This window comes from Brassica oleracea, chromosome C4 (genome assembly GCF_000695525.1).
Source record: "Brassica oleracea var. oleracea cultivar TO1000 chromosome C4, BOL, whole genome shotgun sequence".
Lineage (NCBI taxonomy): Eukaryota > Viridiplantae > Streptophyta > Magnoliopsida > Brassicales > Brassicaceae > Brassica > Brassica oleracea.
In genome coordinates this window covers 50,162,612-50,180,241 of record NC_027751.1, presented here as the reverse complement: position 1 = coordinate 50,180,241, position 17,630 = coordinate 50,162,612, and the positions used below count along the sequence as shown (strand labels likewise).

Sequence of the window (17,630 nt, the reverse complement as noted above, 5' to 3'; positions counted from 1 at the left end):
TATTAGATTTTATTTTTGAACATAAATATTTTATACTTACGAAAATAAAATATATAAAATATATAAATTTAATACTACTACAATTTTATTATATTTAGCTCAATATAGTAGTTTTCTTTTAATATGATTGATTATGATTATATAATTGATAGAATATGATATAATTTTTTATTTTTTATTTTATAAATGATAACTAAATATATTAATGTAAAATAATTAATTTCGAAATTAGTGAAAATATTTGAATATAATTTCGAAAATGAAGATCTTGTAAAAATCTTTTAAAACAGATTTGTTAGAATTTTAAAGTAAACATATTTATATTTAAAATGAAAAGATATCAAAAGATATTATGATTAAAGTATTTTAAAGATTCTATGTATTATTAGTTTTAATAAAATACATTTAATAAGATTTTTAACTTTTATTTTAATATATAAGATTTGTGCTCGCAGGTTTTAATGGGTATTTAGAAAGTTGTGTTTTAAGAAACTTTCATATTTTTCTTTCCTACACTTAGTTATTTTTATCTTTTAAATATGTTAGATATGCTATTAGAAACCACTGTTGAGATTGTATACTCTCTCATATTTCTCTTTCCTACATTTACATTATTTTTATCCTTTAAATATGTTAGATATCCTATTAGAAAACTGTCCAATTAAAAATATACATTACTGGTTCCCATGACTATATAAAAATTTGTGTACAGTCAATGGATTCGAAGAATATTGGTATGCATCTCCAATAGTTTATTGCAAAAATTGTATTCTATAATGATACGGTGGTGCTTATATGATATCGATATGAAATGGACGTCGTTGATAATATATAACGTTGATACTGTTGTTTAATTGAATCTATATAAACCTTCGACATACCAAGCACGACGTTCGGGCCAGTATCAAATTTGATTTACAAACAAACAAATGAATCTTTGCTTCTTAAACATTCGATGTGTTACTTGGTCAACTTCTTCGGTATTAAACATGGCCGCACGATCAAAATTGAGGAACAAGCCCAAATTATGAAATCGTATGTATAATCTCATACTTGTACGGATTGATTTTTTGGGTGCAGTACGTAACCACATGAATTTCGCAACAGCTAATTAAAGAGAAAATATGCATCAAGAGAAAGTATCTTTAAATCTTAATGGTAAGGGGTGGTACACTTTTGATCTCATTATGTATCTCGAATGTCATTTTATATGAATTTAAATATTTTCAAAATATATGTAACCGAAAAGTTTTGTTAAATTACTTGGCGAAGATTTTATCAGTCACTTGTTTCAACGACTGAATTTGAAAAAATATAAATTTGTCAGCCTCGTACAATCAATTTCAAAATAAATCATATTTATTCAACGATAACTTCAAAAATATGAAGGAATTGTTTCTCGTTTCTTATATATAGAAGCCCCTTGGAGAAGAAAAAGTTCTCTAACATTCTAAATTCTTTTTTTTTCAATATATATCATTTCTCTTAACTCTTTTAAAATACTAAAAATAGTTAAGAACTTATGATTTATGATGATAAATAATCAAGTCCACTCCACATCTATCTATTTATATTACCTGGTAATTATGTGACGCGATAATTGTGAAAGTAGACAAAGCAAGAAGAAGCTACTTTGAAAAACATCCTGATGCTAATTGAAGAATGAGAAACATATCAGTCTATCTCCGAAGACTTTTCTCCTCCAGAGACTGTTCAATATAACACCACTTGTGACTTGTCTACATTATTATATTAAAGGTTTTCACACCTACAATTTCATGCTGACTATAAAACATCTGAAACCTCCCAAAAAGTCATCAGGATCATCATCAACTCCGTGAAAGAGGACGAGATAGACATGGCCGGAGCTTACGGTTCAGACTTACCAAAGGTTCCTGAATGGCTCAACAAAGGAGACAACGCGTGGCAGCTCACGGCGGCTACTCTTGTCGGTCTACAGAGCATGCCAGGTCTGGTCATCCTCTACGCCTCCATCGTCAAGAAGAAATGGGCCGTGAACTCCGCTTTCATGGCTCTCTACGCCTTCGCAGCCGTCCTCCTCTGTTGGGTCCTCCTCTGTTACAAAATGGCTTTCGGAGATGAGCTTTTGCCTTTCTGGGGTAGAGGTGGTCCCGCCTTCGACCAAGGATACCTCAAAGACAGAGCCACGGTCTTGAAATCAGTTTATGTCCACAAAGTGATATTGTCTGAATGAGATAAATATCTTTGGTTGACTCTTTTGTTTTTTTCTTGTCTTTGTAGATCCCATCAACGGTCAAGAAGTTTGGGAACGGGACGATAGAGAGAGAAGCGGTGACGCCGTTGTTTCCGATGGCGACTTTGGTGTATTTTCAGTTCACTTTTGCGGCGATAACGACGATACTTGTGGCCGGGTCGGTGTTGGGGAGGATGAATATTAAAGCGTGGATGGCTTTTGTGCCGTTGTGGCTGATCTTTAGCTACACCGTCGGAGCTTATAGTATATGGGGCGGAGGGTTTCTTTACCATTGGGGAGTTATTGATTACTCCGGTGGTTATGTGATTCATCTCTCCTCTGGTGTGGCCGGCTTCGTCGCCGCGTATTGGGTATGTATTTAAATATTAAATATCCCATCAATGTTTTCTTTATGTGTCTTTCCACCAATTGCATTCAATTACATTAACCGAATTTTCCTCCCATTCGTCACCAAAATAAATGCAGACTTGTTTTAGACAGAGGGATTTTCTTTTTGTTTTTATTACCACTGAATATTCACTGTTACCCATAATTTATAATATAATTTGTATAAGTAAAAATTAAGGTTAAGAAATTTACAAATCTTCAAAAAATTAACATATAGATTAGATGTAAGTCAACTAACTATTAAAGTTTTGTAAACTTTATGTTGGTTATTAAGTATCCAATAATAAAAAAACTGTATTTAAATATAAAAATAATTTATATTTCAAAATACAAGTGATTTAGACCAACTTATATAGTATATTATATGAGTATATAGTTTGAGGTTAGTTTATTTAGTTAGTCAAATCATGTTGGTATTAAATTGTCAGGCTAAATTTTGTTTTTATTACAAGAAAAGATCATAAATTTGGGATTCTATAAAAAATAATGATAAACATTGAAGACTATGTGGTAAATGTTCCGTAGACGACATGGTCATAGACTTAGAAAACTTCTAAGAAAGTATATTTTGATGTAGACGCGTTCCGATTTAACAAGTTTTGTTTTGCTTTCTGTTAAGTGATTACGTATTCAATTTTTTTTTTTTTTTTGGTAACAGTACGTATTCAAATTTCAGGATTCTTAGTTTATTTATAGATCAGTTTAATGATTAGGTCCACTAACAAAAAAGTAATTAATTTGCAAGTCATAGCTAAGCTAAATCGATGTCCAAAAAAAAAAAAGCTAAGCTAAATAAAATCATTTTAGGATTTTCCACCCGATATTAATTTATACTATAGTATAAATATAATCATCTCAGATAAAATTTAATTAGACAAGAGTAATAACTTTATTTTTATGAAGTACTTCATTTGTTTTCCCTGTATTCTGCATTTTGTCGCACATAGAAGTCAAGTCAATTCCACATGATACTACCTATAATAAGTCTATATAATAATAATACGATTATAGAAAAGAAAAATAAAAATGTCTAGCTAAAAAGCAAACACTAGTTGGGAAAAGAGTCGTACTAGACTTCATTACTTCCATGATGAATTATTGACATTGCATTGATATAAAAATTTAAACTAAATTAATTTGGATATGTGTGACATGTTGTAGGTGGGACCTAGGCCTCAAGCTGACAGAGAAAGATTTCCACCGAACAATGTTCTTTTAATGCTTGCCGGAGCTGGGCTACTATGGATGGGATGGTCCGGTTTTAACGGCGGAGCTCCATACGCGGCCAACTTAACCTCCTCAATCGCGGTGCTCAACACCAACCTCTCCGCTGCCACAAGCCTCCTAGTATGGACCACACTCGATGTTATCTTCTTTGGCAAACCGTCTGTCATAGGAGCCATTCAAGGCATGGTCACTGGTCTCGCCGGCGTTACTCCCGGAGCAGGTCTCATTATACTTTTAATCATGTTTAGTATTGGTTTAGCCATAAAGAAATATGGGAACTAATTGTAATTTACTATGTTGCAGGGTTGATCCAAACATGGGCAGCTATAATAATTGGAATATTCTCAGGATCAGTTCCATGGGCCTCTATGATGATCCTTCACAAGAAATCCAGTCTCCTCCAACAGGTGAATTATCTCCACCCTTCAAACTTTTTATTTAACTTGTGTTTCATGAAATTTTATATGTATTTCTTATATCATTATTAGATAAATGTATTAATATATATTTTTGTGAGGAATTCCATATTTTAATCTTAATATATCAATTCTTGAATTAATGTGCATTTTAATCAAACAAAACTCTGAAATGTGATATTCAGGTGGATGATACATTAGCGGTATTCTACACACACGCAGTAGCCGGGATACTAGGTGGAACAATGACCGGCTTATTTGCACATCCTGATCTCTGCAAGTTGTCACTTCCTAACCCAACCAATGGAGCTTTCTACGGCGGCAATGGGGGCAAACAGCTTTTGAAACAGTGGGCCGGAGCTGTCTTCATTGCTGTATGGAATCTGGTGTCGACGACTCTCATACTTCTTGTTATCAAGATGTTTATACCATTGAGAATGGCTGAGGAAGAGCTTGGGATTGGAGATGATGCTGCTCATGGAGAAGAAGCTTATGCTCTTTGGGGAGATGGAGAGAAGTTCGATGCCACAAGGCATGCCACACAGATGCAACAGTTTGAGAGAGATCAAGAAGCTGCTCATCCTTCTTATGTTCATGGTGCTAGAGGTGTTACCATTGTTTTATAAAAAACCTCTTTTTGTGCTTTCATTTAATTTTTGTCTCTCTTTTTCTTTTGGTGTTGTAGTGACCAGGGGAGGTCCCAGTGTATTTGAGGGTGTGGCATGTGCCCCACCCTAATTTTTTTTGTTCATTGACATCTAGTGTTAAATTTAGTTAAGTACACTTACATATTAAGCTTTTAGTTATAGAAATGGTTAAATGTCCCATACTTAAAACTATCTTGGATCCGCCCTGGCAGTGACATGAAAGAGTGATATGTTTTGTATTAGGTAAAAACTCCAGTATTCAATTTCTTCTACTGTAACTGCAGTTAACAACCATTTATTATGTTGTTAAAATGATCCTGTGCAATTTAAACTCATGCTTAGGAGTCGTTTGTATTTGGATATATTTTCTTCATGTTTTCTTTATGCCAATAACAATTTTATATTCGCCAAAAAACTTTGCAACTTTATGATGTTAGAACAGAACCACCACTATATTTAACTACTTATGACCACCACATCACTGTTTCTAGTCTTTTAGGTCTAGACTTTATAGTTTTTGACTAATGTGTCAGTGGTAATGTGTTAAACCAAAGTTCACTCTGGATTAGAATCGACTCTTTCTTTAAGATAAAGTCGGACATGTAACTCTTAAATCAAGATTATCTTAGGATCATGGGTGACGTATCTGGTGGTAAACCTCACATAAAAAATTAGTGTTTTGAAAAAATTGAACACTAATAAAAAATTTGTTTATAGCTGTCTCTATGGTTGTGTCATCGCTTTCTATTTGTTTTATTGATTTTTAATAATTAGCTGAATGCCCGTAATTATTGATAACCCAAAAAAGAGTAACTTTTTGACACTGTGCAGATGAAAATACCCTCATGATTTATCGAAAACAAGTAACTCTAGATTTATCAGCTAAATATTTACATAGCAGGTAACAATCTACATATCAACTAATATATCAACTAATAATTTCAGTATCATCTAACAATCTATGTATCAAACAAATGTATCGACTAACAAATCATATATCAGTTAATGAAACTATTAACAATTAATTAGTTATCTATCAAATAGCCCCAAAACTATTTGTAACAGCTAACACTTCATGTATCGATTAAAAATCCATTAAAATCTAAATAATAGCAGGTAAGTAATAAAATACCTACTAACATATATATTATCTAAAAGTTTACTGTGAGTCGAAATTAGAAACATTGGAATTGAGGTGAGATAATAAGATTAGCATTATGGATGTTAAAAGAATCAGAATAAAAAATAAAGATTTGTGTTGAATTAGAAGAAAATTTGAAGAATCTATACGAGAGATAAAGAGATTAAAACACATAAAAGGGAAAAACGAGAGAGATAGAGATAAGGGTATTATAGTCATAAAAAATATTAAAAAAAAACAAAGATATATGGCAAATTATATGAGCTTTTGGGTGCATTCTTACCAATTACTCTTAAAAAAAACATATTCCTATTTTATGTACTTTGAGAATATGTCAAACAAAAATAAAAATATTAGTGTTTTAAATATAATCTAGTTACTTAATTATTTTTTAATTTGAAATTAAAAGATCAAACTAATATATAAATTTTTCAAAAAAAATTTTTATTGGATAACGCCATCTTATTATTTTCTTTTATAAAGATAACTTTTATGAAAATCTTTTAATAGAAATGTTTTAAACGCGATTTTATTCAAAGACCGAAAAGCCTGGCAGGTTACATTTAAGGGCAAATCTTCAAAATAACATCTTTCTAAATTTATATCACAAAAATAGCACTCAAAAACTAAAATGACCAAAATAGCACCTTTCTAAGTTTATCCTTTGAAAATTTTAATTTTTTTATTTTTCAAAATTTGAAATCTTATCTCCAAAACCTCATTTCTCAACCCTAAACCCTTTAACTCTAAACCCTACGTCTGTGACTTTTGATAAAACATTAAGTGCTATTTTTGTGACTTTTGACCTTGAGTGCTAGTTTGTGAACAAAAACTTGATTTAGTGCTATTTTTGTCCTTCTCTCTGCATTTAATGGGCCTGCCTATAAATAACAAAGCTAAAAACCTTTTCTTCTATCTTCGCCACTCAGACCAAAACTCCTAGCTTACTGTCTCTAACCTGCTCACTCTCAATGGAACCGAACATTTACCAACTCGCCCTCGCGGCCCTCTTCGGAGCTTCCTTCGTTGCCGTTTCAGGGTTCTTCATGCACTTCAAGGCCCTGAATCTCGTCCTCGAGCGTGGCAGAGAGAAGAAAGACAACACCGCCGAAGAAGGAGACTCTCCGCAGCATCAAAGTCAAACCCTTTCGAGGCGGCGGAGCCAAGTCAAAAGGAAAGGACACACCCCCGCTTCTCTTCCAGACGCCACGCCGTTCACCGATGATGCGGGACGCAGCAACGGACACGTGTGTGTGGATGAGATCCCTCCTGGTTTGCCCAGGCTTCATACTCCATCTGAAGGTATTGGTAATGGGAAAGTCTCTGTTTTTAAGTGTGTGAATCGGATAAAGATTCGATTTTTATTGATGGGTTTGTGTCTTTTGGTATGTTCTGATGTTATAGGGAGATCTTCAGTACATGGGAGTAGTGGTAGTAGTATAAGGAAAGCTGGAAGCTTTGTGAGACCCATCTCTCCCAAGTCCCCTGTTGCTAGTGGTAGTGCCTTTGAGAGTATGGGGGAATCAGATGATGATGATGATAATGTCACAGATACTGCAGAGTTGGATGCTTCCTACTTGCAAACCAATGGGGACTTGGTGAGTGTTTTGTTTTGTTTATTGAATTGAATGCGTAAGCAAAAGGCTTATTAGTAAGCTTTTTTTTTTATGTAGCCTGCAGATGCTACTGAAGAGCAAGTATCTATGGCTGCTTCAAGCATGATTCGTTCACACAGTATGTCTGGTGACTTACATGGAGTTCAGCCTGATCCTATTGCTGCTGATATTCTTCGTAAAGAGCCGGAGCAAGAGACCTTTGTCCGTCTTGATGTTCCTCTTGGTAAAGAATGGTTACTTGTTTTTTTCTCTCTTCCTGTTAGCGCAAATCATGACATGTTTAATTCGTAAGCCTCCACTAGTTTAAGTTCTTTACCAGTGGCAATGAGTTAAGTAGCACTATACTCTATTAGCTTTGAGCCTTTGAATCTCTAAACCATGGTTTAAGAGTTTGAAACAGTTTCTTATTAAGATTATTACACATGATCTGTTCAGAGGCCCCAACGTCCGATGAAGTTGATGCCTACAAATGTCTGCAAGAATGTCTTGAGTTAAGGAAGAGGTATGTCTTCCAAGAAACAGTTGCGCCGTGGGAGAAGGAAGTCATATCTGATCCTAGTACTCCGAAGCCTAACTTAGAGCCGTTTGCACACTATCCTCAGGGAAAGACTGATGTGAGTTTTTTTCTCCTTAGTTTTGTTCTTCATAGAACGCCACGCATTTGATGAATCTAACTTCAATAATTGTATGTGTTTGACAGCATTATTTTGAGATGCAAGATGGAGTAGTCCATGTGTTTCCAAACAAAGATGGTAAGAGCACAAGTACTATGGTTTATTTGCTTTTTCAAATAAGATGACTCATGTTCTGTTTTGCTACTCCCAGCAAAGGAAGAGCTCTTCCCTGTAGCTGACGCCACAACGTTCTTCACCGACTTGCATCACGTGCTCAAAGTCACAGCTGCAGGAAATATCAGGACATTGTGCCACCGCCGTCTAGTGCTCCTAGAACAGGCAAGAGTTTTAGTTTAGAGAATAATTAATCTCAATAAGCAAGTTTCATCTTGTTAATTAACATTATGTTTTTTGTGTGTATCAGAAATTTAATCTGCATTTGATGCTTAATGCGGATAAAGAGTTCCTCGCCCAAAAAAGTGCACCACACCGTGATTTTTATAACGTTAGGAAAGTGGACACTCATGTTCATCACTCAGCTTGCATGAACCAGAAACACCTCTTGAGGTTTATCAAGTCAAAGCTCCGGAAAGAACCTGATGAGGTAACAACAATTGTAACCATTTTGTCTTAGATTAGTATTCAGGTATGATTAATTTTTTTTGGCTCTATACAGGTTGTCATCTTCCGGGATGGAACGTATTTAACCTTGAAAGAAGTCTTTGAGAGCTTGGATCTGACTGGGTAATCATACATTTCCAATTTTTAAATGCAAGACTTGTTGTTATGTAGATTATCTGTTTTACTTTTTCTTTTTTCCTAATTTGACGGTTATGCTGATGAAATAAAACTTCTTCCCTGTGTTTGAACTTTGCACAGATATGACCTGAACGTGGACCTTATGGATGTTCATGCAGACAAGAGTACATTTCATCGCTTTGATAAGTTCAATCTCAAGTACAATCCCTGTGGTCAAAGTAGGCTTAGGGAAATTTTCCTTAAACAGGATAATCTCATCCAAGGTATTTAAATACTTTTTGTCACTCTTAGCACCATTTTTAGTTCAGTTAATGTGTCAGTTATGCATTTGCTTACTTTTCCTTCTACATATTGTGTACCTCACCATGTGATGTGAACTTGTGATTGCAATACTTTTGAGTTTCTGACGTTCCTTTTGTTTTTGGTTTCAGGTCGTTTTCTTGGTGAGATAACAAAACAAGTTTTCTCCGACCTTGAAGCTAGCAAATATCAGGTAAGACTCCACGTGCACCTGCAGTAGTCTTATGCATTTAGAATGAACATGATAATAGAAGAACACTGTTACAGTAAAATCTATAATAACTAAGCTTTTTATATAATAATCTGCTGGAAATACAAAAGAGACTTAGGATTTGATAATGGATCTTAACCCAAGGCCAGATAAAATCTCAACCACTCTTCCATTTCTTGTTGCATATGCTATATAGACAGAGAACATATAACTACAGGAGCCTTAACTAATTTTACTATACTATACCGTATGAAACACTCAGTTTCTTTCTTATTCCTAAAGTTAACTTTCTTCATGCTAATGTGCTCTACACAGACTTTTCTTGAAACATTCTTCTTGGCACTGTGCTCAATTTTCTGTGTTAAGAAAACTTCTTGTCAAAACAGATTCATAATTGCTCTTTATTGTTTTTGTCCCAAACATTGCAGATGGCTGAATACAGAATATCTATATACGGCAGAAAAATGAGCGAGTGGGACCAACTGGCTAGTTGGATTGTGAACAATGATCTATACAGTGAGAACGTTGTCTGGTTAATTCAGGTTCGCTATCTTTTTGATTCTTATGTGTGTGTGTCTGTCACATGACTTCTAACTGACCGATACTTCCCTCGTTTTATATTCTGTCTGCTCACCAGCTCCCACGCCTTTACAACATCTACAAGGACATGGGTATTGTGACATCGTTCCAGAATATCCTTGACAACATATTCATTCCTCTGTTTGAAGCCACGGTAGATCCCGATTCGCATCCCCAGCTCCATGTCTTTTTGAAGCAGGTTAGCATCTATTTCTACAAAGAATCTCCAATCCAAATGTCTTGGAACTATTAAAAGTTGGTTGCTGTTTCTTTATCTGCATAACAGGTTGTTGGATTTGATTTGGTTGATGATGAAAGCAAACCTGAAAGACGTCCCACGAAACACATGCCCACTCCAGCTCAATGGACCAACGCATTTAATCCTGCATTTTCTTACTATGTCTACTACTGTTATGCTAACCTCTATGTGTTAAACAAGGTAACCATTTCTTCTGATCTCTTCTGCAACTAACTTGATGTTGTTAGAACTGTGGTAATATGTTGTAATTTTTCAAGCTTCGGGAGTCAAAAGGCATGACTACCATCACGCTACGGCCACACTCTGGGGAGGTACTTTATTTCTTATTTTGTGCTATAGTTTTCACTTTTATGCTCAATGGATCTTTAAGATGTTTACAAATTTCAGGCTGGTGACATTGACCACTTGGCTGCTACGTTTCTCACATGCCATAGCATCGCACACGGAATCAATCTACGGAAGTCTCCTGTGCTTCAGTATCTCTACTACCTCGCTCAGGTTTGCGGAGAGACTCTGCTTGTATTAATGTGTCTGATCTTAAAAAATATATCTGACTGGACATTTTTTTTCCTTTTGGGACAAGATTGGTCTGGCCATGTCTCCACTGAGCAACAACTCTCTGTTTCTAGATTACCACAGAAACCCATTTCCTGTGTTTTTCTTAAGAGGTCTCAATGTCTCCCTGTCTACTGATGATCCTCTTCAGATTCACTTAACTAAAGAACCTCTCGTTGAAGAGTACAGCATTGCTGCCTCAGTAAGTCCTTGATTCCTCCATTATGATTTCATCTCACAAATCATATAGTAGTAATGTATTTACTTAAATAACTGGATTTTTCAGGTTTGGAAGCTGAGTGCTTGTGACTTGTGCGAGATAGCTCGTAACTCAGTGTACCAGTCAGGTTTCTCACATGCTCTGAAGGTACTTGTTATATCAAACATATCCTTATAGACAACAGTATAGATTAACATGATGCAAGTTCTTTTGGGATGATCTCGCTCTGATAATACTAACTCTTTTGAAATGTTTTTTATAGTCGCACTGGATTGGGAAAGACTACTACAAAAGAGGACCTGATGGAAACGACATTCACAAAACAAATGTGCCTCGCATAAGGGTGGAGTTCAGGGACACGGTAAGGGAACAAAATGTTGATATCAATATATACACAGTTTAAGTCCCTTGTCTGTAGGAAGAAAAATTAATATATAGAAGTTGATGCAGATTTGGAAAGAGGAGATGCAACAGGTCTATCTGGGCAAGGCATCTATCTCAGATGTAGTTGTTCCATGAAATAAAAATGCAATCAGAAATGGCAAACATGTAAGGATCCAACTTGGTGTATGTACAATGATCTCTACCACTTTTGTTGCAACAGTTTCTTATGATGTCTCTGTCATGATTTAACTTTAGGGGAACAGAGAGATGAGTTTATTACACCAAGCGAAGAATCTTCACAGGTACACGGAGTGACGGAGCATGAAGTAGATAGGGTAATAATATGAGTGGCTATGTTGTGCCCTTATGAAGGCTGCCAAATCTATTGTTTACAATTTTTTTCTTTTTAAGAATTGTCCCCTTATTTTTATTTATATAGAGCGGACTTTAAAGAGCTGCTAATTAAGATATAAAAACAAAAAAAAAAAAACTCTCGAGTTTTGTTACCGAACAAGTCTATGAAACCAGATATCAAATGGATTAATGTTCGTTTGCATGGTGTTCCTACGTCAAGGTAGTGAGCTCACCTCTATAGAGTAGCAAGAGAATTGGAATCAGTTCACACGTCTCTCTGTCTGAGTCCTGATTGATTGATTGGAACATAGTACTTCATTGTTTTGTGATTGGCTTTGACTTGGTACTACATGTTCGGAGATCGACAAGTGTCTTGAAGACTCTCTTTAGTTCTACATCCTTTTACTCTTAATCTTTCTTCATTTCACATGTTTGAAGGACATGATGAATGAATATTGGCAAGTTTAGGTATTATTGATACTGACATTTGGTCTGAATGGCTGCTCATCATTGATTGCTTAAGTTGGTATACTGACATTTGGTCTGAAGGACATGATGAATGAATATTGGCAAGTTTAGGTATTATTAAAACGGTTTTAAGATGAGCATAGAAATCATGGACCAACGCATGAGAATTGCGAACTTTGCAATGTGTTGAATTAGCTTCATCCCATTTTCTGTCTCTACTTCTAACCCAAAAAACATTTTGTACGTAGTTCAGAATTCTAATAAACGATTGGTATCTCTTCTATATCCTCTCTCTTGCAGATGCATTTATATAGCTCAAGAATACTGGTAGTTCAGAATTCTAATAAACTGGAGTTTGAGAAGTTGTTACTTGTGAGTTGTGATGATCCAACTTAAGAATACTTGTTATGATCAAACTAGGGAAGTCTTTCTTTAGAGTTCAACAGAAATCATACAAATCAAGCAATAATTAATTAAAATCTAAAGCACAAATAAGTAAAAGAAGAGATTTTATATCAAACATGATTTTTTTGATTATTATATGGATAAATTAGTACACACTTGTTTTATTCTGAATTTATTTCCCACAATTTATAAAATTGAATTGCTTGCATTTCATAAAGCGCTTTATCTTAGCATAATCTTTAGACTTCTCAGAGCTATATATTAAATATGGTGATAAAATATATAACAGCAAAAATGACTTTTAATTTGTTCCATTTGATAGCTTTAATATATGATAAAATATATAACAGCAAAAATGACTTTTAATTTGTTCCATTTGATAGCTTTAATATCAAATTAAATTTTTTCTCTCAAAGAAAAAAAACTTGACCATGTAAATTTAGGATTAACATCAACGTAAATTTTTAATGGTCAACTTTTAATCTTTAATTTGAGTCTTAGTCAACTAAGAGTTTTAAAACATTTTTTCCTAAGCAATTTTTGAATAATAAAATTGTTGACTACAAATAGTAAACTAGATTTCTACTTTCGATTTGAATATATATATACTATTCCTTCTGTTTCATTATAAGTGTCGTTCTAGGTTTCGACACACGGATTAATGAAACAATTAATTTTGTACATTTCCTATAAAAAAACACTATTACCTATACACCTAACCATATTTCAACCAATAGAAAAATAAATTTTGTATAAAATTAATAAATTTTGCATTGAAAATCGAAAACGACACTTATTTTGTAACGAAATTTTTTTTCTCAAAACGATACTTAATATGAAACGGAGGGAGTACTATTTATCAAAAGTACAAACGTTTCTCTTCACATGTGCGTTTAGTAGCCAGTAGCTTAGTTGTCACACCTATTGTTTTTACCTTTTTCTTCTATTGGAAATCGGGTGAGATAACACCGAAAAAAACATAATTCGCTGTCAAATTAAAATCTCGACCTTTCTCTTATTTTCTCTTCCTATCTCTCTCTATTTTCTCTCTACGAAACTAATTTTCATTTTTTTTCTTAGTTATTTCACAAATAAACCCCTTCTTCTATTTTTGTTTTGTTTTCTAAACAATCATGAATTTGTTTTAGTTTGGAGTTATTTTAAACTTATAGAAAGATTCAGATTAATCTCAAGAGATAAAGTCTACTCTTTTTTGATAGTCAAATAAATTCTAAATTTGATAGTCAAATAAATTCTAAGCAATTTGTTTATATATTTACGTAGCCACATGATAAAGTGCAGATGAGTTAAAGAGGCAGTAAAAGCACATCCAACACAGTTCTAGAAAAGTTTTAAATATTTAAGAAAAAATAAATAGGAAAGAAAATGGGCAAAAATTCTAATATTAGAGTTTCTCAAGAAGATGTATTCAAATGAGAGTTTCAGGTGATTTGTATTAAAATGACAAATTCACTGTTATTGAAACATGAATTTTAAAAACTCATTTAAAATTTTATGTTATTGAATTTGACATTTCTTAAAGTATTCTGAAATCCACTGTTATTGAAAATATTTTAAGTTGTGGAGTTTTAAAGTTTCAGGTGATTTTAGGGTGTTTGGGTAGAATTTCTTAGTTAAAAAAATTAAAATCCAAATCCCATAGTTTTAGGTGATATTCTAGAGTAGTTTAACAAAAATCACTTAAATCTCTGCAACTTATTGAAATCATCTAAAACTCCATTAAAAATCAAATCACATCAAATGTTAAATTGAATATATCCCCGGAAACTGCTACACCAACAAAACAAATATTCACAGAAGAGTAATTAATGCTTTTATTTCTTTAAAAATAATTAAAAAAATCAAGTAACTAGAATAATAAAAAAAAAATTTATAGAAAGATTCAGACTAATCTGAGAAGATAAAGTCTATGGATAAATACTTTCTTTAATAGTCAAATAAATTCTAAGCAATTTGTTTATACGTAGCCACATGATAAAGTGCATATGAGTTAAATGTACACTAAAAACACCTCCAACAACAAGTTCTGTAAGAGTTGTAAACATTAAAAAAAAGAGAAAAAATAGCCAGAGTTTTTTAGAAACTGCTACACCAACAAAACAAATGTCATTTACCGAAAAAAATTAGTGCTTTTATTTCTTTAAGTTTTTTTTTAACCATTGGAATTGCTCTAAGCATTTTTCGTCATTATTGCACATATTAAATACGTTCAGAATATTCAACATATTCTTCTTCTTTTTTGCCAACATATACAACATATTCGGTGCACAATTTTTTTGTTAAGATCACGATCTTAGTTTTCTTTGCAACGCTTCTCCATCTAGTTAAGTAATTATCACCAACATGTTATGAGATTTTTTTTTTGAAAAAATGTTTTTGTATAAAATGTTGACGGCAACATGCAAACACGTTTAAGTCATGTTCAAAATATGGCATTTTTTTTTCTTTTGAATAAGCTGGGTATCCAGAACTGCGGAAGAGCATAGACTAATTTCTAAATAGAAGTGTAATCTATAGATAGACTCTCTTTCAGGATATTTAAATGGACCAAAATAAAAAATCATATCCATGTGGTATCTAAGATAATGTGACTTAGTTTCGTGCAACATTGTTGTGACACCCGTCACCTCCAATCCGGAGAACAGCGGACCACCAACAATATCTCGTATAATAAAAGTCCATATACCCAATTACACTCCCCCAAAGCCCAAATAAAAATCCGAATAAAAAGCTCAGTAGCTCCAATCCGTCCAAATATCACATACTCGTCAGTCTCACCTGAAATGGGGAAGAGAGAGGGGTGAGTAACGGAGAAGTCACTCAGTGAAGTATGGGATACTACACCCGAAGTCCATGGACCCGGAAAGACCACTCCGAGTAAATATAATTTAATCCTAACACGTTGCAAACACAGTACCTAAAGTACCCAGAGATCAAACAATGGTCCTAGCGAGGTGCACACTCGCTGCCCACTATTAGGCCAAAAACACCACCGAATATGTGCTCGGTAACACACGCCCGTAGACGATTTATCGACCTCGAAGCCTTGGCACAACAGGTCGACTAAGCTGTGCCGCAACATACACCATACCCAATGTACTGGTCTCCAGCCGACACACGGAATTACGTCTCCATGGTCGGCTAACACCCAAATCACCTCAATATGCTATATACATATATATTATCAATTATAAATGAACAAGCACTGTTGAACCATCTAACACCCTAGTTCCGGTTTAAGCAAAGAGCCTAAAACTAAACAAGCAATGACAGACTCGATTTCACACAGACGGAACACATTAGAAACAAATTATACTTATTCGAGGTCCTAAGCCGTGTAAGAGAAGTTCGGAAAAAGACCCTCACCTTGGCCACTATCGGAAATGGATCAAAAAATGCTCTAAGCTTCCAAAAGAGTAACTTATCAAACAAGTCAACCTTAAAGTCCACCATTGTTTCTACGCATGAACCAATAAGGATTTAAGATATTTAGATCACTTGCACCGCAAGTAATAAATAATATCATTTGGTTAATACGTGATAATGAAGGTGGGGAAACTAACACATATGGTTCTACGTTAACATAACAAGCTTCTCCCATGGCTCCAAGCTTACAACGTTGTAGATCCAATCGGTGCCGCGGAGGTGAGACGGTGGCTCCGTCTTAACTTGTTTTCTCCTCACGTCATATTCTTCTCGTATCAATAGCATGCGTTCCATAATGCAATGATGGTTGATCTTTGATGACAAGCCCATGTCTTAAACGTTACATGGTGGTTCCGACATAACAAGCAAAGAAGGTGACATCCGGATGGTGGTGATCAGCATTTGTTGCGCGATGGCTCCGCGTACGTGTGTTGCTTCTCCACATCAAAGCCTCTCGGATCCGGCGACAATGAGGGAGAGGCGATGGATATTTGACAGAGGCGGCATGCGTCACAGCTCCGTCAATGATGCTCCACTGCCGGTGTGATGAAGCTTCTCTCATATCAGCGCACTATAAGGTCGTTTTGTGGTGACGGCACAAACGTACGCACAAGCCCGAGATGAAGACGGCTAGGTTAACATGAGAAAGGAGATGCATACGGGCTTATATATCGCTTTGGTTTTGTTATTAGTTTGGTTTACTCCAATTAAATAATCAAACCAATTTCAATACCGGTGTAGTGAAAACCGGGTCGTAACAATTGTCTCGTAAGATATTAAGAGATTTGTCAATAGTATTTTAAATAATATCTAATACTTAAAAAGATAAATACTATCCAATCTTGCAAACTGGAGGACAAGACCTATTTTCTATCTTATTACAAAAAGATAGGTATATGATGAAATTAATTTTAATATCACAACGGAATATTCGATAATATAAATATATGCGAAAATAATCACGAAGAAGTATTGTCCATGACGTGAATAAAATTTTCAGTCGGATAACACGAAATAGGCAATGCATTTTCACTTTCGTGATCAAACTAATCTCCCACATAATTTTTAATTTCTCGTGGTATATATGGTATTTTTCACTTAACTAAATAGTCATTAAAGAAAATAAATAAACGTTGGCTTGATTGATAATATATACTAGGATAATATCAGCGCCTTGCGCGGAATTAAGTTACTATTTTTATTATATTTTGGAGAATGAAACAATAGTTTGGCTTCATTTGGATTAGGGGTGTTCAATCCAGATATCGGGTTGGTTTCGATTCGGTTCGGTTTTTTTCGGTATTTTGGTTAGTAAAATATAACTACTATTCTAAATCCATATTTACTTTGACTTTAGTCTTTCACATACTTTTGAAAGATTTCAACTGGACAACTAAATTGATCA

General features: G+C 34.3%; 2 protein-coding genes across 2 annotated transcripts; both read left to right on the top strand.

Moving 5' to 3' along the window:
* The first annotated feature begins 1,858 nt into the window (after positions 1-1,858).
* Positions 1,859-5,053, top strand: LOC106336592 (ammonium transporter 2-like). The gene is made up of 5 exons (XM_013775458.1): positions 1,859-2,170; positions 2,263-2,586; positions 3,785-4,070; positions 4,154-4,257; positions 4,452-5,053. Exons 1-5 carry the CDS (start codon positions 1,859-1,861, stop codon positions 4,890-4,892), a joined length of 1,467 nt encoding a protein of 488 aa, XP_013630912.1. The 3' UTR covers positions 4,893-5,053.
* Positions 5,054-6,972: 1,919 nt separating this feature from the next.
* On the top strand, positions 6,973-11,688 carry LOC106342920 (AMP deaminase-like). The gene is made up of 19 exons (XM_013781984.1): positions 6,973-7,356; positions 7,459-7,652; positions 7,728-7,893; positions 8,106-8,284; positions 8,371-8,422; positions 8,496-8,623; positions 8,709-8,888; positions 8,961-9,028; positions 9,164-9,306; positions 9,475-9,536; positions 9,983-10,096; positions 10,192-10,332; positions 10,420-10,572; positions 10,650-10,703; positions 10,780-10,890; positions 10,976-11,149; positions 11,234-11,314; positions 11,430-11,528; positions 11,618-11,688. The coding sequence occupies exons 1-19, from the start codon at positions 7,026-7,028 to the stop codon at positions 11,684-11,686; spliced, it is 2,499 nt and encodes an 832-aa protein (XP_013637438.1). The 5' UTR covers positions 6,973-7,025; the 3' UTR covers positions 11,687-11,688.
* Positions 11,689-17,630: the final 5,942 nt, after the last annotated feature.

Excerpts from the sequence above, each read along its gene's own strand:
- LOC106342920 (XM_013781984.1), top strand. The coding sequence starts at position 7,026 with ATGGAACCGAACATTTACCAACTCGCCCTCGCGGCCCTCTTCGGAGCT. Across the intron at positions 9,537-9,982 it reads TTGAAGCTAGCAAATATCAG|ATGGCTGAATACAGAATATC; the intron begins GTAAGACTCCAC and ends CAAACATTGCAG. Across the intron at positions 10,704-10,779 it reads TACGGCCACACTCTGGGGAG|GCTGGTGACATTGACCACTT; the intron begins GTACTTTATTTC and ends TACAAATTTCAG.
- LOC106336592 (XM_013775458.1), top strand. The coding sequence starts at position 1,859 with ATGGCCGGAGCTTACGGTTCAGACTTACCAAAGGTTCCTGAATGGCTC. Across the intron at positions 2,587-3,784 it reads GCTTCGTCGCCGCGTATTGG|GTGGGACCTAGGCCTCAAGC; the intron begins GTATGTATTTAA and ends GACATGTTGTAG. Across the intron at positions 4,258-4,451 it reads AATCCAGTCTCCTCCAACAG|GTGGATGATACATTAGCGGT; the intron begins GTGAATTATCTC and ends TGTGATATTCAG.